The sequence below is a fragment of the Oncorhynchus keta genome, chromosome 36, assembly GCF_023373465.1.
Source record: "Oncorhynchus keta strain PuntledgeMale-10-30-2019 chromosome 36, Oket_V2, whole genome shotgun sequence".
Lineage (NCBI taxonomy): Eukaryota > Metazoa > Chordata > Actinopteri > Salmoniformes > Salmonidae > Oncorhynchus > Oncorhynchus keta.
Window position 1 is genome coordinate 10,157,997 of NC_068456.1, and position 21,667 is coordinate 10,179,663.

The 21,667-nt window shown below is 44.5% G+C and overlaps 1 protein-coding gene across 3 annotated transcripts in view; it reads right to left on the reverse strand.

Moving 5' to 3' along the window:
• Positions 1-1,421: 1,421 nt before the first annotated feature.
• The window catches only part of tjap1 (tight junction associated protein 1 (peripheral)), an 80,728-nt gene continuing 60,482 nt past the window's right edge, over positions 1,422-21,667 (reverse strand). For all 3 annotated transcript variants that reach the window (XM_035754089.2, XM_035754088.2, XM_052498447.1), the window contains 4 exons: positions 19,154-19,220; positions 14,027-14,134; positions 13,702-13,785; positions 1,422-8,301 (listed from right to left, as the gene is read on the reverse strand). In XM_035754089.2, coding sequence (XP_035609982.2) covers positions 6,817-8,301; positions 13,702-13,785; positions 14,027-14,134; positions 19,154-19,220 — 1,744 coding nt within the window. In that variant the 3' untranslated portion in view covers positions 1,422-6,816. The remainder of the gene's footprint in view (positions 8,302-13,701; positions 13,786-14,026; positions 14,135-19,153; positions 19,221-21,667) is intronic.

Sequence of the window (21,667 nt, forward strand, 5' to 3'; positions counted from 1 at the left end):
AACAAATACATTTGCACAATGAGGACTTCTCATACATCGTTGCAGTTGTTGGTTGGCTAGCTCGCAAATGTTAACCATATTGGAGTTGACGTGACAAAACACCAACTACATGGTATCAAGAACCAGATTTAAAACGAGCCACCTACGATTCCCCACATTGCAGCTTCTTTTGATTGTTGCTGGCCATCTCGTCACAACACAGACTTCTGCCCCATTGAAGCGTGCGCATCGTTTGTGACGTTGTCAGCTAACCAGTCTACAGACATTTTAAAGGATTGGCCCATGTACATTACATTTAAGTCATTTAGCAGACGCTCTTATCCAGAGCGACTTACAAATTGGTGCATTCACCTTATGACATCCAGTGGAACAGCCACCTTACAATAGTGCATCTAAATCTTTTAAGGGGGGTGAGAAGGATTACTTTATCCTATCCTAGGTATTCCTTAAAGAGGTGGGGTTTCAGGTGTCTCCGGAAGGTGGTGATTGACTCCGCTGTCCTGGCGTCGTGAGGGAGTGTGTTCCACCATTGGGGAGCCAGAGCAGCGAACAGTTTTGACTGGGCTGAGCGGGAACTGTACTTCCTCAGTGGTAGGGAGGCGAGCAGGCCAGAGGTGGATGAACGCAGTGCCCTTGTTTGGGTGTAGGGCCTGATCAGAGCCTGGAGGTACTGAGGTGCCGTTCCCCTCACAGCTCCGTAGGCAAGCACCATGGTCTTGTAGCGGATGCGAGCTTCAACTGGAAGCCAGTGGAGAGAGCGGAGGAGCGGGGTGACGTGAGAGAACTTGGGAAGGTTGAACACCAGACGGGCTGCGGCGTTCTGGATGAGTTGTAGGGGTTTAATGGCACAGGCAGGGAGCCCAGCCAACAGCGAGTTGCAGTAATCCAGACGGGAGATGACAAGTGCCTGGATTAGGACCTGCGCCGCTTCCTGTGTGAGGCAGGGTCGTACTCTGCGAATGTTGTAGAGCATGAACCTACAGGAACGGGCCACAATGTACATTGTGTAATTTATTTATGGTCCCTATCTAGCCCCATAGGGATATCAAATGTCAAACCAAATTGACCACTGTCCCGACGATAGGGTTGCGAGCAGCTGCACTGCAGCTTGTGTTGTGGGCAGGATTGAAATCAACCCAAGAAACTGTTTCAGTACCCTTCATTCACTGAAATACTATTTTTTCCTATATCGCAAACATTTACATTTACATTTAAGTCATTTAGCAACCTCTGTTTTGGACGAGACTAACATCGATTATCTTATTGTTAATTTAGTCACTAGAATAAATGTTTGACTCAGATGCCATATTGGCCGTTTTCAAAACAAGACGTTTCTTTTTCGGGGCAGTCGCTCTTTAACCTCTTAAAAGGAACAAACCAAGTAAAAGGTAACAAAGATGGCTACATAACCAGACCACAAATTAAGTTTAAAATATTTAATTTGTTTTAAAATATACATCAGTTAAATTCAGAAAGAAATGAGTTCAGTTTTAACAGTCTTTTGTATAAGTAATTTTTTTTAGAAAACAAATTAAACAATCACATGATACATATGACCATGGAAGCATACACTTACATACAAATCAAAAGGAAATCTACAAAGCTATGAATGAACAGACACTGCATCAGGAGAGCGATAATATGCAACCAAAGAACAACGGAGCACACTTTTCTTAGTATGAGAAAATAATCTGATTGACACTTAACTCCATGCAAGACAGGGTTTGGTTTGGGACCGACAGGTACCAGACGGCAGTGTGTCCCCTAGAATCAAATTATATGTATTATTCCCCAATAAGCACAATCACACCGTATATTTTAAATGGCAACCTCCAGTCAAATAAAAGTCCTGAATTAGGCATGTGTATTTGAGAGTATTTAACATGTATTTCATTCATGTCAAAGGGATCATTTGACAACTGAACACCATAAAAAGGAGATGTGGTGAATAAGAAACAGCAATGGATGCATACATTGATGTGACAAGACAGCATCTTTATTAGTATTCATGAACCATCTCATTGCAATAACACCGCCCTTGGGCAGGGACTGGCTTTGTCACCTGGCAGAAATGAATGCTGAGCGAGAGAGAGCACAAATGCAACTTCCAAGCTCAGAATGTATGATTACACTATAAAACCCTGCTTCTGTATTCATATGTAGAGCCGGGGTTTTCTAATTGCATAATGTAATACTACACGCTCCAGTTAGTCAAATATCAATATTTCCAATAAACCCTTGGCACTGTGTAAATATTGTATTGGAGATAACTGTGACTGGCTGTTTAAGTCATGCTCTGACTAAAACCTACACCTTCAAATTAACTGTGAGCTACCGGTTAACGGTCACCGTCACAGAGGGATTGTCAGTGTGTTTATTCCACCGCATCAGAGAAAGCGACGAAGCTGCCATTTTTCAACATTTCAGACTACATTTTAAAAAGCTCCACATGACTGGAGCATCCTGGGAAGGTGACCTTGGATCAAAGAAGCGATGTGTCGGGCAGAGATGTGTTCAATTATATTCTTGAAAGAGGAGTCATTAAAGTTGCAGGAGACCAGATGTAAAGGCCTATTTATAATGCCGAGTAAATTAGAGCCCCGCACATTTTATCCTCTTTCTCTCCCCCATTTCGATTTTTGTATTTGCACAAAACCTTGTCTACAGCACATCTGATGAGCCCATTAAATATTAAAAATGTACATTTCCAGTTTCAAGACCATGACAGACTACCATTCCTCCTTTCTCTTTTTGAAGTATTAGAGACCTATTTCTGAGTGTAATAAAACATGAATAATTTAGCCAAGGGTTGTTACAACTATTAATTACGGGCTATTAACAGCACATCTAGACATCATGGAAAGACTAATAAGCAGACTAAGCAAAAATAAAATAGCTAAAATAAAAATATATTTTTTTAAGGCTGTAAATAGGTGGAGTGAGGTGGATTTCTGAGCCCTCATTCCCACGTCCCGGCCCGCCACACAACACAATGGAGTTGAATTATTCAGGGATCAGGAGTGAAAGCTTCCAACATATTGGATACAGTATGTGGAGAGCCTTTCATACCGGGATATGGGGACTCATCTCACTCAGGAGGGTATACAGCTCTCAAATATGACCCCAGTGACCGGCAGCGGCACAGTACTAAACAGAACAATGTTTCCATTTCCTTGATATGTCTTGTACTTCTTGGTCTAAGGACAGAGATTTTAGGGGGGACTGAAACCCACATCTACCAGGTACAGGGCAGGCTCAAGAGACATCAAGGAGGAATATATATATTTTTCTCCAGGTGGTTTCTGTGTTCCAGCCTGCACTGCCTGCCAATGGACTGGAAATGATACTACACCGTCATCAGTCCATAGAGGGTGGCATGAACATAATACCAGACGGATTAGAGTCTGACACCATGTGGACCGGAGCATGTCTGAGGGTTGAGAAACACCGCACCAGGCGTGCAACTGTATCCTGGATTACTGCCTTATAACGGATGCAACTGCAGAGCTCCCACTGTGAGCGGTCAATCTAGGACCAATAAAACAGCAGGACCGTTTCGTAGACTTCATAACCACACAATCAAAGAGCTGTTAGAAAGGGCAACAAAAATAAATCACCCCCCAATCAGTAAATCATCCTTATGTACTAAAGCTACATAGTTGAGTGTCTGATGCTGAATAAATGGAATTAAAATGAACACAAATTCAACATGGCTGAATGCAGAACACTTAGTCAATTGAATATAATGGACCAAATGAAGAAAAAAAAGTACACAAAATCAATTCATAAAATCACAAAAATAATAATCTCTTGATGAATGAATAAATATTCCCGATCCATATAAAAGGCATGTGGATGAAAAAGTAACGACAGTGAAAATAAACGTTACATACTGCAAGCCATTTATCAGATCCAGGTACAAGTATGACATCCTCGGTGAACCCCCACAATGGAGACGGAGTAATACACCAAATCAAAAATACTTTCCTGGTTAGGATATTGTCAACGCTACAATTACCCCAAATCTCATCATCAACCAGCTGTCATACCATACAGACCTTTTGCCTTTCATTATCCCTGGTTCCTTAGATGGTCTGGACACATGTACTGTAGCTGTATGAGATACAAATACGTTACCCACAGAAGTGGTACACAATGAGAATTGAAGGAATCTTCAAGGAGAATTACTTTCACCCAGAACCCAATGAATACTTGAAAAACACATCCACAAAAAAATGCCTGGAGATGGATGGCTTGGTTCTTCCCGAAAAATACTGACTCCATCTTTCATGCCATATGAGTCTTCCATTGTAATACCCCATGTACAGTAGAGTTACCAATAGTACTACCGGCCTGTTTGTTTCTTGAAATGAAAATACAGTGATGACAAAAATCCAATGACAGAACAAAAGTGAAATGATCTTCAATTATAGAGCCAATGTTATATCTCCGTATCTAGTTCTGGAAATAATATTTACACACAACAATGACATGAGTTGCCCTCTGAACACAGAGCTCCAGGTTATAGGGGTGTAACAGTTCACCAAACCCAACGTTTGGTATGTATTGCCGTTTTGGGGGTCATGGTTCGGTTTTACAGTGGGGAAATTAAATCAATTGTTGTTTATTTAAGAAAATACAAAGTGCTGTTATTCCTGATTCCATATATGATCATGAATCATAACACCTGATGAGAGCACAATCAGGAATATCCACTTTGTATTTTCTTAAATGAAAACACACGAGTACTCATCAACACTAAAATAAAGTGCAATATGCATGTAAAATCAATATGTAAACATGGCTCAGACATTGTATAGGCCTATGCTATAAGGTTTTCTGACAAGGAGAAAAAGATGTGTGACTCTCATAAAGGGGGCCTGTCTGTAGCACGCTACTTGTCATTTGCCACTCCAGGGTAATGTGATGGGCTGTCACTTAATAAGTAGCACTCTGTCGCCCTGGAGGCCCATCAATCTGTAGTAAGCGCAACACAGGGTGTGATTGGCCAATTCATTGACAACTTCGGTTTTTAGCTTGCTTATATAGAGCGGGTACTAACCACCCGTTGGCTGAAATGGGTACGAGAGGGCGAAGATCGTAATGTTGCTCGAGCACTTTCACCAGGTGCTGAAACCCTTAATTTTCTCAACCAATGAAAATGGGCGCATATCCGCGGCTATAAACATACCCATCGCTCTTGTAGTTTCTTTGGCCGGTCAGAATCAGCTGTGAAGTGTTCCTTGAATGTAGAGAGGACAGATGAAGTTGTTGGCCTAAATGTGTCATGTTTGAGATGTTGGCAGCTGCATAGGCTCTTCTCGTTGAGCAGCGGCGACATACTCTCCATGTCCATCGCTGTTGTAATCTACTAGGAAGCAAACATTTTCCAAAACTGGAGATTTAAACGATGGAGAATCTTCCTGGTTTATCGACCACACCACTCGCCATACAGAACTAGTTCCCGGCTGCGCCTCACAAAAGGACTGTTTGAAATGCACAAATTAAGATAAGAATTTTGATTGCAATTTTGAGATATTTATTTATTTAATTTTTTGAATGTATGTATTCATTTGGGTACACAGTGCGGATCGAACCCAGGTCCCCGTACAAACCGGTTCAGTACAAATACGTGTACCGTTACACCACTAGTAGGTTACTCTAGCTCAGAGAACACAAATACATTGACTGTTCAAGATTATCATTCTCATAATATCTCTAGAAATAGTTGAGTTAACACCTCTGGCATAAAATGGTCGCTTAAAAATAAAAAAAAGGCCAAAATGTAAATTATTCGAATGAAGTAGTGATTGAAGAAATAATAAAAGGGAACAAAATAAAAATAAATCTATGAATACTGTATTTTTGTTATCTAGAAAATAAACTTTAGTGAGACCTAGAATTTCTGGAATCAAGGGTGACCTTCCTAGTTGTTGTGTGGTGGACCAATTTCAGAGAAGAGAGCCCTTAAGAGTGGGTGCTCAACAAACCAGTGCACACTGCAGGAAATTCAGAGGGGGATCAGAACAGAACATTTCTAGGCATTGGGGGGGGGCTACAAACCCCCCTCAGACAGAGAGGGATAGGCACAGAGTCTGTGTGGGGGTCCAGTCCACAATCCACCCCAGACAACAGCATGCACTTGCAAGTGCTCATCCTCTCCCCCATTCATCGATGGAGGAAAGGTTCACATGTCATCAGATGCCTGCATGACGTAGCATTTCTCTAGGGAGGGGGAACACAAATTCAGGACAAAAGAGAACACAAGAGGGAGAAGGCAACGACTCCATCCACATTGTCTGTTTTCCAGTCCTGCATATCAACGATCATCTCAAATGAGGAGCTGAATCGTAGCTCCATCTCGGCTGTTCCATGAAAACACACTGGCTGGATGTTTACACACAGGAAATGACACGGTATGGCTATATCCTGGAGTCGCCCTTCTCCTCCGGCAACAGTTCGGAGTGTTTGAGAGACAGAAAAAAACAAACCTCCTGTAGGACCCTTTGTTCTGCTACTGGAGAGGTCTGCAGCTCACAGTGGCAAGAGAGGAAACGCTATGAACTTTGCCATTCAACTGGCAGGCAGGCATTGCACAGATCTCCAAAGAATCAGTTCTTGAATGTAGTTATTAGAGAATGTGCATATTTCCTGACTAAACTCATGAGAGACAGCAACGCGGACAAAGGTAGGACCGACACGTAGGTATGTTGGTCGACTCGAATCATCCTTCCTTGCTGGTAAGATAGAGAGCCCGCAGAGAAGAGTTAGTCTGTCAGACGACATATGAAGTGAGAGGAAAAAGTTCCCTAGGTCTCAGTCCAGCAGGTTACCATGCTCCTGTGCCCGAGTCAGGCTGTCTTTGCGGTGCAAGTGGTGTACTCCCATCCTCTTTGGGCTCTTCAGGGGTCGGCCGGAAGTGGAGGAGTTGCCGGGGAGGGGAGGGGTGTTCTCTGTGTAGTCCTCTAGCCCTGCCAGGACCCTGGGTACTATGACAGGGAAGTCCTGGGGCAGGATGTCTCTCTCCTCTGCAGAGCTGCCTATAGACCCCGTCTCCTCCACAAACTCATTCCTCTTGGCCTCCGCCAGGCTGGTCTCCACAGTGATGGCCGTTGACACGGTGTCGCCACTGGCGTTGTCTTGGTCGTTGTCCAGGGCCATCAGCAGCTGCTCGCTCTCCTCTGTGGAGAAGTCTGCTCCGTAATGTCCCCTCCGGTTGCGGAGGTCAGCCATGCTGCTGGTGTCAGTGTCCAGGCTGGACTCTCGGCTAGCTGTCCAGCTGCGAGTGGAGGACCCCTCCTCCCCGTCCGAGTAGGCTCCCCGTAGTGCCCCCCTGTGGGATACATCGCCCCCTGGCTTGCAGGTCCGGGTCCTCTCCAGGTCCTTGACTGTCTCGCTGCTGAAGGAGGTGCGGTTGACCAGGGTGCCCTCAGAGGATGGTGCCATCTTCTCCACAAACATGCGCTGCCAGTTGGCCAGCAGGTCCTCCTCAGAGCTGCCTGAGCTGGCGAAGGCGCTGGGGGGCTGAGGGGGGCTGCTGAAGGGGCTGGACTGACTGGAAATGGGGTCTGCTGTGTCCAGCTGAGTAGGTGTGCGGCAGGGGTCACGCTGCCCCCCTCCCCCTGAGGAGGAGGAAGCCCCAGAGCGCCAGCCCCCGTCCGACACAGCGGGGCTGTTGGGCACAGTGCGCTGGCGCTCATTCTCCTCGTCATTTTGCACCAGGCTGAGGGAGATGGCCTGGCGCGTTGCGTAGGTGCAGTTGGGCAGGGGGCTGTTCTTGGGGAACTTCACCTTGTCGTCCGAGGAGAACTCGATCACCTTGCGGCCGGGGTAGAGGGGATGGGGCGGAGGGGGGGCTGGGTAGGGGTTGAGCTTCTCAAAGGCCCCACCACCCTCCTCTCCTGGCTGGCCGTCTGCTGACAGGCTGCTCTGGCTCCGACACATTCCGTTCTGCTGGAGGAGCTCTTGTGCCTGGTTGCTTTGGGCTGAGACTCTGCTGCTGTGGCGGGGACCCCCATTCTCTCGACCCCCTCTTCCTGCCTCGGCCTGGGGCCCCGTCATGTCCACATGCACAAACACGTCCTCTGCCTGGGGTCGGCCTGCGCTGCTGCTGGACTGGGCAGAGTTGAGCACCAGAGGCTCAGGCTTCTCCAGTACACGGGCGATGACGGAGGTGGGCACCACGTCGGCAGGCGTCAGGCTCATGGTGTCGGAGTCCTGGCCCTGGGCCCCCTGGGAACTCTTATCCGGCAGACTGGCCTTCATGTGCTTGTTCACCATGTCCTGCAGCTCATAGGGCAGCTGGAAGACAGAGGAGACACAAACATAAAACGTGACATGTTCCACAGACATGCAAAAAAGACCATGTCAAAATCAAAAAGTTAAGGGCTATTTTAAACTAGAGTCCCATGGTACACTAAAAGTACTACATATTACAGACGTAACTTGTATAAACAACATGGCACCAAATAATGAGAACTCCTCCCAACTGCAGTACCTCCCAATTCCCTCCATTAAGTAGAACGACTTTAAAAACCTGCATCTCACAAGGGCTGACAAATGTTTCCCGACTTGCGCTGTAAAAGCAGCTGGTGAAGACACTAAGAGCTCGCAGTGGGACTATTTACAACCTCATGTCAAATGCAATGAGCCTTAAAACTTTACCTCGTAACCAAGTAGCTAAAACGTAGCACTCATAATCGCTCCTATGCAGGGACTTTGTGCTCCGATCCAAATTAGAAAGCGGCACATCTCAGTGGGATACGAGTGGAGTCAGTATTGTCAATAGTTCCAGATTATTTATCAAAGAGCTGCTATGATCCTGTAGTGGATTAGCCTCCCTGTGTAAAAGCAGTGAGTGACACTAACACATGGCAGCCAGATCAGACGACACGACACTGGGCTGGCTGTCTGATGCCGAATATGTGAATGGAAGAGAACGCAGGGATCTATCTGGTGGGTTGCCTTCAGAGAGGACTATCTCAACCTCAATCAGCGCTGTGAAGGAGACTGTCTCCTGCTGCCTTTCTTCCCTGGCAACCAAATGTCTCCTTGTCCCCGACTCCCCATTCACAGGAAACGAATAGCAGAAAGAATGAGAAGAAAAAAAATCTCTCACCTCTAATGAGATAACTGAAGGGTGGCAAGAAAGAAAGAGAAAGTGAGTAGAGAGAGTAAAGGGGGGAAAAAGGCAGGCATCTAGGGCCCTTCTATCACGGTAATACTGGGTGTGAAGAGGCAGGGCAGAGATATTGATTTGTGGAAAATGGGCAGAGAGAAGAGGTGATTCCACAGCACCCACACTGCCTGATGCCCTAACGATCCTGGTGAGCAACGATCGGACAGACCGCCCTCCTCCCGTTCACTTCCTCTGGTCAGCCGGGCGGGATCAATTAAACAGCACAGGGCTGCCAGGATGACCCCTGAATTTTATATGACATACCCCTGACCTCTGGGCCAACTACATATAGAGAGCTAACAGGCTCCCTAGAGTCATAGGTCATAACCAATGATGTATATATACACTAGATGACTGACTGACAAGGAGTGCTGTGTTGAAGCCACTGCGACTCCATCTTGGCACTCACATTTGTAAAAAATAAATAAAAACATTTTGGAAGGTATAGAAATGCATTTATTAATGTCTACATTTGTTTTTTCCAAGTTTATTCTAATAGACACATTAATGCATACTTTCAAATGTTATAGTTTGAGCTAAACATATACAGTGCATTCGGAAAGTATTCAGACCCCTCTACGTTTTCCACATTTTGTTACGTTACAGCCTTATTCTAAAATGGATGAAATTGTTTTTTTTCACCCTCATCAATCCACACACAATTCCCCAAAATGACAAAGCAAAAAAAGTTCTGAAATAAAACTTTTAAAATAATTAGATGTCAAATTTACTTAAGTTTCAGATCCTTTACTCAGTACTTCGTTGATGGGGAGCGTCACTTCACAGTTATTTTCAGTTCTCTCCAGAGATGTTCGATCAGGTTAAAGTGGCCACTCAAGGACATTGAGACTTGTCCCGAAGCCACTCCTGCATTGTCTTGGTTGTGTGCTTAGTGTCGTTGTCCTGTTGGAAGGTGAACCTTTGCCCCATTCTGAGGTCATGAGCGCTCTGGAGCAGGTGTTCATCAAGGATCTCTCTGTACTTTTCTCGGTTCATCTTATCCTCGATCCTGACTAGTCTCCCAGTCCCTGCCGCTGAAAAACATCCCCCACAGCACGATGCTGGTTTTTGCTCTGACATGCCGTGTCAACTGTGGGACCTTATAGAGACAGGTGTGTGCCTTTCCAAATCATGTCCAATTAATTGAATTTTCCACAGGTGGACTCCAATCAAGTTGTAGAAACATCAAGGATGATCAATGGGAACAGGCTATACCTGAGCTCAATTTCAAGTCTAATAGAAAAGGGTCTGAATACTATGTAAATAAGGTCTGTTTTTTAAATTTGTAATAAATGTGCACAAATTAAAAACCTGTTTTCACTGTCATTATTGGGTGTGTAGATTGATGAGGATTTTTTATTTATTTTTTAGTTAATCAATTTTCTAATAAGGCTGTAATGTAACAATGTGGAAAAAGGTGTCCGAATGCACTGTATGTAAAAAAGATTCTCCTAAAAGACTACTTTTTTCAAAGGTTCTAATGGTTAATATCCCCACTACAACAACAAATACATATATGTTTGTCCTTTAAACATTTAGGTGATTTACGTTAATTCTTACGCTGTTCCTTCTGGGGCGTGACAATATGGCCAACCGGTGGCTTCAAAGCCTCATTGGCCAATACATAATATCAGCAATCCAAGGTTTATATACAGTACCAGTCAAACGTTAGGGAACACCTACTCATTCCAGGGTATTTCTTTATTTTTCTTAAACTAATTTCTACATTGTAGATTAATAGTGAAGACATCAAAACTATGAAATAACACATATGGAATCATATAGTAACCAAAAGTGTGTTAAACAAATCAAAATATATTTTAAATTCTTCAAAGTAGCCACCCTTTGCCTTGATGAATACTTTGATTTGTTTAACTCTTATTTGGGGGTTTGATGTCTTCACTATTATTCTACAACGTAGAAAATAGTAAAAAAGAAAGAAAGAAAAACCCTGGAATGAGTAGGTGTCCAAACGTTTGACTGGTACTGTACATCACTGGCCATGACAAGCTAACAAGCAGCTATGCATCACGTCCTTGTGCACACAAAGGTACTGTGTTTTAGAGCCTCAACTAAAGACACGCAATAGCTGTAGCAAAAAGTGTTACATTATTCAGTGAGTTAAGAGACCTTTTCAGGGACCATTCTTTCCTATAGAACACTGGCTGTATTATTACAGGCACTGCAGGCAATCACCGCGACGTAAATCTGCACGGGCCCATTGATGCCACAGTCATGGTCATTTTACACGCTTTTGTATTAACTGCTTGTGCACTGAAAATGTTATCAATTAGCATAAACGCATCAATAGAGGGCCAGTTTGAGGCAAAGTGGGCATACTATATATGGCATGATGCTTGGGCAGACAAAAGCTGAGCATTCTCATGGAACAATTACATGTGCAGCAGTGTGAATTGGTGCTCACAGACAGCCAATCCACTCTAGCGAGTAGCCTCAGGACTGGGCTGCTGGGCAACTTCTGCAATGCTGTATAATTGACTTGTTTCCTTAGGCAATCCTCAGAATTCATTAAATCTCCCACAGATGGCTGCTGCCCGCCTGATAAGATGATTTGTATACACAGCTTCGTTTCAGACCACCTCCCAGGGAGCAGCGCATCTGGACACAGGATGACTCAATGCTGTCTGTCTCTTTCTGCCCTCCTGTCTGTCTGCTTGCCTGTCCTTGTCCATTCTGCGGGATCTTTTCCCAGGAGGACGCCGTAACCATGGTTATCCATGTTGCCCTTTTGGTGTGCTTTTATCTGCTGGTGTCATGCTTCCTCTCCCCCTCTCTGATTCTCTCCTAATGGATGATGACTGTCAAGGGGATGTTTCCTAATGGTTAATGCTTTGAATTTCAAAAACGTGTCCAAGGCACTTTCCTTGTTTTGTTTTGCGAAAAAGAGTTTGCTGCAACAATTAGACTTAGACCTCAGTCGGTAGAACCAGTACAAGAACTACCAAGTTCTGCTCACTAGTTTCTTATCTAAGTCCTAAGTAGCTTAGTTGGTCAGAGGGTGATGCTGGAAACACCAAGATATTTGAAATTCCAAGATGCTTCAAATGTATGCACTCATTGTACCTTAAGTCGCAGGGGGGATTGCTGGCTCACTAAGGGAAGTCCATACAATCAACAAGTGTTTGAACAGGCTGCACAACGTGGATGCCTTTGACTACTTGAGCAGTTTAAAGAAGATCATGTGAAATGTGTGTTTAAGTACTAAAGTTGCCTTTGGCATAGAACCACCAGGTAAGGAAAACGCTCATGACAAATATAGGAGAGCATAAAATAGTTCCCTCAAAGTACAAAATAAGCTGATCACAAAACAAGGGAATACATTGAGGCATGAGAACAGATCTGCAGTTTGAGGCAGGTTGTTAGGTTCCACAGCAGTAATCCTCGCTGCCACACATCCTGTAATGAATTACAGCAGGACTGGGAGATATATATTTCTGCTCAGATGAATTATACTTCTCCTAAAAATAGCCCTGGCTCCTGGCTGCCTGTCACGGCCCTGCGGCGACAACCTGGCTGGCGCATCGGTAGTAATAGTCCTCCGGAGACCAGAGTATCAGGAATTAAGACGGCACTGTAGATGAATAAACTAACTGAAGATGTTTGAGCCGGCAGGTAATAGCCCTGGCTCCTGGCTGCCTGTCACGGCCTTGCGCATCAATGGACTGGAGAAAAGACCCTAAAGTCACTAAGCCTCACCTCCAAACACGCTCTCTCATTTGATAACGGACTGGATTGTTAAAGCACAGGTAGGGTTGGACTTTGGCACTAAAAGGGAAGCTGCTCATACTAAATGTATTTATTCAAGAGTCTCAGGGAGTGAAATAAGAATCTAATGGATTGTACACCTGAGAAAAAACATTTAATCTAAGAGAAATTCATAGCACAACACTTTGAAATTGATTTTTTTATTCATACTGACTTCAAGTCCTTTGTTAGCTGATGTGCTGATTACCCAGCAGTATGTGGTTTAATAGCTCTGATGAAAGCGAGTGTTGAACTCAGTGGCTCTTGATTTAGTGGAGAGACATCACTGATCACATTATGGGCCAGAACCCAGAGGTGAGAAGAGCGACTGAGGTGCTTCACGTGTTCATTGGTCAATGGCAGGTCCAAACTAAGAAAGTATTTCTGGTACTGTATATGGTCCACCTCATAGAGTTGATTGGTCACACACACAAAGGCCAGGAGTTGGGATAAAGCGGCCAGGCAAACCTCTGCTTTTTTTACCCTCCCCTCTTTCTACTCTCTTTGTTTCTCTCTTTGCCTAGTCCTCTCTGACGCCAGGGTCAGACAAAAGTCCCCCAGGCGACTGCTCTCTCCCCCTCTTTCTCTCTCCCATGTCCAAGAGTGTCACTGCGGAGGGCAAAACAAAGATCTAACAGTGCCACCATGACAAGCGGAAGGCGTTTTATTTATATTTTTATATATATATATATATATATATATATATATATATATATGAGATGTAATCATTCAAATCATACGATCAGAGCTGTACTTACATCTGCAAACTTGTGGTTCCTGAAATGGGACTTATTGCACTTCAAAAGCTGCACGGCCAAATTGCAATCTTGCCGATAGCGCTCCTGTCAGGGAGAAGAATAAAACAAGGGGTGAAAGGGTAGGGGAATGGAGAGAGAAAAAGATAACATTTTTTGTTTTAAGTTAGAGGTATACTGGAAACGTCCATTTCTCACAAAGCACTTGGACTTTGATTCTCAGAACGGTGGTTGAACTGTTCAAGGTCTCAATTTTACACACACACTGTGGTTCTATACATCTAACTTCCTATTCGGTAACTCAGAGGGACAGTGTGACAACACCCACGTTCAACTCCTCCAGCTTGTCGATGGTGTTCTTGGCGTCCAGGAGTTTGTTGGTGAGCTCCACTATCTCCTGGTCCGTGGTCTTCTTGTCTCTCTCCACCTTACGGAGCTGCAGACGGATAATGGTGGTGGGATGCAGAACATTAGAAAAGCAGCGTCATGCATCACTGGCGGAGGGATAACCATAGACAGCACTAGCTGCAGGACTATGTTTAAGTAAGCACACATGGGGATTTCCTCATTGATTTACAGCTAATGCCAGTCTCCTCCTCCAAAGGCTGTTGCTAGCCACTCAGCTCAGCGGTGTTGAGAGAGAGAGAGAAAAAAAAAAAGTACAGCCGCAGAAAATGTCATAAAAACCAATCGATGGCACATTATGAAGGGACAAAGTGGGAGCTCTGGGTCTGAGTCTGTGCCGAGTCACCCTAATAATGCGGTTACTCCCTCTCGCACTCACGCCATACGTTTGGGGAATACAATAACCTAGAACTGCAGTCAAACAGCTGGGCAGGTGACACGCCGTTGTATCGTTAAGAGAGCCAGTGAATGGCTTCCGTTAACATCCAGCTATGTGACTCACACTAACAGGACAGATAGTTATGCAAAAATCCATAATAGGCAACAATTGATCAAATACTCTGTAGCTTCAGCACTAATATTAACTGATGCGTCATTATAAAAATCAGGATTAAGGGGATTTCAGAGGTACCACAGGAATAGCTTGTGGTTCTGATTGGCTATGGGGAGTGTTTTTTAAGTAACCATGACTTCGCCAACAAATTGGGATTGCTACAGTAGGGACCTCACACTGTACGTGCAACATTTCTCAAGTTTTAACAGAGGGGGGCAGTAGTTTCTCTGGGCTTCAGTACGTTCTCTCACAGAAAACAATCCCTAAACCGCTGAGCTGGAGAACTTCCAGACCAATTAATTGTGTGTGTGTGTGTGTGTCTGTGTGTCTGTGTCTGTGTCTGTGTCTGTGTCTGTGTCTGTGTCTGTGTCTGTGTCTGTGTCTGTGTCTGTGTGTGTGTGTGTGTGTGTGTGTGTGTGTGTGTGTGTGTGTGTGTGTGTGTGTGTGTGTGTGTTAACTAGCAAGCAAGCACAGGCCCAGATCGTTGCATTAATATTCACCACAGGCTCATTATTTGTTATTTTTTAATTGAACCTTTATTTAACTAGGCAAGTCAGTTAAGAACAAATCCTTATTTACAATGACAGCCTAGGAACAGTGGATCCGACTGCCTTGTTCAAGGGCAGGACGACAGATTTTTACCTTGTCAGCTCGGGGATTCGATCAAGCAAACTTTTAGTTCCTGGCCCAACGCTCAAACCACTAGGCTACCACCCCCACCCCAAATTAGAGCCTCCAGTGAGCCCACTGCGTGGGGTTTGGATCTGCACTGACACCCTGTGAACAGCTGAGAGAGGCCTGGACCACGGCTGCTGTTCTGACCATCTGCTAACACAATATCAACATCATTATTGGTGAACACACCAAGCACAATGTCTTAAGTTGGGGGGTGGGTCCTCCCTGCATCTTCTATCTGACATTGTCCATTTACTAGCTAGATGTTAACTGAAGCCTGCGCGGAAGTGAGCACTGAGCAGCTCTGTCCAGTTGTTTTAGAGGTCGTGATCGATCGCGCAACATGATTGGACTATGAAAATAGCTAGATCCAATCCTCAGAGGGAGAGGGTGTGGTCAGCACCACTAAATCACACTTAGTAGAAAAGAGAAACCGTCATTCATCTGTCCGTAGAAAATCAGTGAGAAAGGGAGTTACTGAGCGACATATAGACAGAATGAGACCCAGACTGCATCTCCTGCTCCACTGGCTGCCATGTCAATAATTAACCAATTCGCTTTATATATGCTAAACTGAAGAGGCTTCGGAGGAGAAATACAAAATGCACACAAAAATAAGCCAGCCAGCCATTGTGATGCAGAGAGACAGTTTGACTGGGCAATGCAACATCCATAAAACACCAGTGATCTCTTCCACAGCCCATTGAGCTGCAGAGCGTAACACGCCTTATGGGAAAGGGGATATACAGTCCACACCGTCCTAATATTGAGTTGCACCACCTTTTGCCCTCAGAACAGCCTCAGTTCGTCGGGGCGTGGATTCGACAATGTGTCGAAAGCTAATCAACAGGGATGCCGGCCCACGTAGACTCCAATGCTTCCCACCGCTGTGTCAAGTAGGCTGGATGTCCGTTGGGTAGTGGACCATTCTTGATACACACGGGAAACTGTTGAGTGTGAGAAAAACCACCAGCGTTTCAGTTTGACACACTGGTGTGCCTGGCACCTACTACATGAACCCGTTAACAAGGCACAAGTCTTTAGTCTTGCCCTCTGCTTGGCACACATACGCAACTCATGTCTCAATTGGCTCAAGGCTTAAAAAAAAATATATTTCTTTTAACTGTCTCCTCCCCTTCGTCTACACAGATTGAAGTGGATTTAACAAGTGACATCAATAAGGGATCATAGCTTTCACCTGGACAGTCTATGTCATGGAAACAGTTCCTAATGTTTTGTACACTAAGCGCACAGAGAGGTGGGGGACTTGAAAACTAAAAGTTTTCCAATCACTGGGCACAATCAATCACTGGGCACACCTAGAGATACACATAATCGCCCGGCCCCTCATGCCCAACCCAACCCCCATGCATAGGGGCCATAGCAGAGCTACACAGACAGGAGGATGACTGCGGGACATCTGGAGCAGTTTGCCAGGACAAGACAAGAGGATGGAGAGACTTTCCTTAGTTCAGAGGCGACAAGCAGAGCAGTAATGAACATGACAACTGCAATAAATGCTCAGGGAGAGGAGGATGGAGGGAGGGAGACAGGAGAGAAATAGAATGATCACGCAACTGCGTAGACCCAGGTTTGACTGATAGCAGCCTGATGATGATGAGACAGCCCGTCACGAAGCAGCAGCATGAGAGAGAGGGAGAGAATGAGAGAAACAGACAAGAGAGAGAAAAAAAAGAAAAGAGACGGATGGTGAAAACAAAAGACAACAGAACATTTTGAGCTCTTTTGGACACTTGGCGAGATCTCCCGTGCGTCATCGGCTAATATGGTTTCTAATTGCGAACTCCTCTAACGCAGCACGTCAGAATAGGTTGAAACGGGAACCGTCATTTAAGCCTGGACTGTTAGACAGTGGTCCATAGGCCTACTCCAAAGCCACACAATCAGAACCGGGAAAATTGCATCAATTTAGGCTTAACACAAAAATAATGGAATCCACAAGGATGAGGAAGGATTTGAGAGCTGTGTGCAGCTGTGTGCAGCTGTGTGCGGCGAGGGACGGCGGCGAGGACGCGATAATTCGATTCAAGGTTCGCAATTCGTTTAATAATTGAATCCAAAAATGTACAAATGCAAAACCATTGTGCAGGTTAAATTACTAAGCAGTGACCGACAACAATGTCTGTCAAATGCTGTGAAAACGTGTGAGGTTTTGTTTTCCGTCGTGCATCAGAACAACCAGTAATTGGAACAATAGATAGCATACTGCGAACGTTTTGAGTTCAGCCAAGTTCCACGGTAACATGCAAGAACTCAAAAATGATGAGAGTACTCAAAACACAGACATCGTTTTAACTGCCTATCCCTACTGTGCATTTTTAAAAGGCCACCGTTGACAAGGTGACTGTGAGGGTCAGAGCATGTTTCTGACAGAGTAATCCTCTGCCAATTGCAAAGAGATTACCTCACATCAGGGCCAGCCTCACTCACACACACAAACAAACCACCTGTCCCAAACACAAAGCGCCAACCGGCCCATCAGTCCTCGATCCGTCTGTTTTCCTAAAGCTACCTCCTCTACAATGACAATTAACAGAGCTGGACTGAAGTCAGAATCAGACAGTAGAATGTTTGCAGATAATTCCACAGTAAATATGTGGTGTGAATCCAGTCTGGGTAGGGTTAGCCTGTGGGTAATGGACAGTCAAGGGGGATGGCTTGTAGTGGTGCTCAGATCACTTGCCATGCGGAGAGTTGGCAGTTGCACACTACACCAAGCAACATCATTTATTTCCCTGTCAGTGTAAAACAGAGCAGCTTGAACTTTGATTTTCTCACACAGCTATCACAGAGGGCAGGGGATCGTACCACAGCCACCAGCAAAGGATCACAGCAAACTATTTCGACATTAGTCAATCTACATATTTATGGGAAATTAATATTTGGCCAGTGGGAACGTTTGCTTTGGACTAAATGTGATTGGATTAGAAAGAATAGACATAACGTATGCACACGCATACCACCAACAGAGACAGGCTAATCAAACAACCATCACACATGTGTAAACAGCAGCATACATATTAGAGAACATAGATGCATACTTTGTCCTGACACACAACATCTGATTGGTTGTACGGTTGATGAGTCGTATTATAATCATCCAATAAAACGTACAGCAGCATACATAGGTTACTATGTTTTAAAGGGAAAGTGTGGGATTTGACATTGTGGGAATATGTAAAAGAGTCTCTGCACATAAAACCCCTGGTTGTCACCTAGTGTGGTTTCGGGAGCGTGTGTGAGCTCGCGCACACAGACACACGTTTGCCTGGCGTGCTGCCTGGGGGAATAGCAGAGCTGTGAACCTTCCCGTCTCCCAGAGGGGCTAGCAGAGACATGGGTGATAGAGAGAATTGACTTCAAATGAAAGGCCAGATCATTCTGTGCTAATTCCTTGCCGCACTCTGCACCACAGAACCTTCCAAAAGAGACCCTGCGGCATAATTAGCTGACAGGTGTAGGATAATGGCATAATGAGAGGGCTCTTAAATAAAAACACACCGCTGTATGGGAAAGGTTCTTCCCCAATACAGAATAACTCCACTGACCTGGCATGCTGGGAATCTCCTTCGACATAGAAACCTTTGGACGTTGTAGTGTTTGCAAATCTACAATACTTTTGACCAGGGAAAGGTCAAAAGGAAAAGCAGTATTTTGGGAAATGGAGTGCAGGTTACGTTGTGTGTAAATGTTTCCTTTCAAAAGAAGTAGTCACCAGAAGAACGTGAAATATTTATGTCCAATGAACACCTATAGATAAGCAAAGAGGGCAGGTGAGAGAGTTGAAAGGTGAAAGGTTACCAGGGAATGAAGCTTCTCCTCCAGGTCCTGGTTGGCCCTCTGGGAGGCGGTGTAGCTGTTCTGCAGTCTGTGGAGGACAGAATGTGTCTCAGTTAATAGTACCGTGTCTACAGAGCTGAGCCCCATCCAGATAGAACACGTATTTGAAACCCACAGATGCTATTGCTGCAGAGACTGAGACACAGAGCCCACTGGTACAGAACGTAGCACTGCAGTAAAATAACTCGTCAACCACTTTTCTTTTTCAGTGCAATCGCCTCCCATCATAGTTCAGATTACGAGGTTGTCTTCTCTTATGCGTCTTGTCTGGTTGTCAAATGAATAATTCAAATTGCCATATAGACCAGAATTATCTCCACAATGATGCACCAGAAAAAAGGCAAATCCTGCAGTACAAGTATGCACGCAGTTATCTTGGCAGTCACATCCATGCACATTTAGTTCACTTTATTTCCATTGCTACTCAACAGCAGCACGGTATGAATCCTCTCAGACTAAATGAAGCCATCAGAGTTTTGCTCGCTCTGGTTTTCAACAGGTTAGACATTCGGAACAAATTACGAGAGATGGGAGGAAAAGGGAGAGAGGGGGCTGTATTAAACCCATTTCAATAGGACCAATAGCAATTACTTTCCCACTATCCACTGCCTCCTAAATTGGCTAGATAAATTCCTCAAAAAAGTGAGAGGTTGTGTATTTCATGGAATGCAATTATGGAGAACATTTTTAAAAAGGGCTAAAATGGCAATACACTGATTTTCCACATAGCTTTGCAGGACATGTTTGAGGTATTGATGTTCCTGTTGTATAGGACCCCTGATTGTGCACCACCTTCATCAGTCACGCTCACACTTTGTAATGGTGAGCAACAGTAAAGAGGTGTGGTAGTCCAGAAGTTCAGGGCACTAATGTGTGCCACGCCTTAAGCTTTCAGTAAGCGTGAATCATGATAAACTATGCTCAAGTCAACTCCCTTTTTTTTTTAACCAAGAAACTGATGTTTGGAGAGAAAAACATCTATTTAAAAAAAAAAGGTCTCATCACTTCTCAGTCCATTGTTAAATTACAAATATTTCCTTTGTATGGTTCAAACCCCATCTCACAGAAACCCCAGAGGGTATGAACGCAGGACTGTCGTTTGAAAATCCAACACCTGAAATCCAATAGAAGTTGAAGAAGCACACAAATGATGCTCACAAAGCACTCTGGCCGTCACCCTTTCCACCGAGAGGGGATTACAAGGCCAGAGTCTAACAGCCGGTGATCCTCTCCGTGGTAGTCAGGTCTGCACCAGGGCCAGACTCTAGCCTACTAGTTTAATTTCCTCTTTCTGCCATGAGCCATGCTGGGTGCTTATTTGACCACGCAGACGTGAACGGTGTCACAACAACTACTGTCCCCGGGCCAACTGGCCACGTGATTGATTCATTGATCAAACAATATTGCACATGGACACACGCACAGGTTTAACCTCATCTATATTACAACCCTGATGCAATGACACTAAATCGCTATTGTAGTGTCCAGTGTGATACCAGTGTGTATCAATGGGATTCATAGTACAAAACCTCTGTCTTTTTAAGGCATATTTCCCAAAGGGCTGTCCTTCCCAATAACACCAGAATCTCTACTTACCCCCTGTCGCATTCCTCACTAATCATAAAGGCTTTGCTGCAAATCACCGCCAATGATTTTCACTGTCTTTTTCCCCAATCAAAAGTGAATAGACATTTGAGCAAAGCTCACAGATTCCCACCGAGACCACAGCGGTGCCCATTTACATTTGGCATTCGAGTCATTCAGCAGACGCTCTTATCCGGATTTACAGTATTGAGTCCATACTTTTCCTTCACACTCCCGCAGCATTTCAGGGTTTCAGAGGGTAGACATTGATCGGCTCCACTAAGAAGTCAGATTGAATAGTCTGGCAACCGTAAACTAATCAAACGAAGTCCTCAGAGAGTCACATGTGAATGCTGCTAATGGGAATGGTAAAGTAAATAAATAGCTACATTTTAAAAAATGTAGTCGGAATTACAACAATTGGCTTTTCATTCCCAGAGCCTTTTCAGAGATAGATGTTTTCAGAGATCAGTAACGGTGCTGCCCGGTGATAATCAGGTAGGACATACGAGTGGAGCACACTAGTTAACTGATGGTAATCCAATTGAACCCGTATCTTTGCTGAAGCTGTATTTGAATGTGTGATCATCTAGTACGGAAATGCAGATGGACCATCGCACAGGCATGTAGCCTCATTCTGTGATTTATTGATGGAAACACTGCAGGGATAATTGAAAGTGACTGGTTGCTCAGAGCGAAAAACAGGAAGATTCCTCTTGATTGGAGATAAACTGGGATGATTGCTTTTGAATGTGACACACACAACACACGAGATTTGAAATGAGCAGCCACGTGGTTTTTCCCTGGAATCTTGACTTAAAACGTGCATCTTCACATTAATTGCAACCCAGAGCCAAAGCATTCGTAACAGTAAAATTAGTAAATCTATTT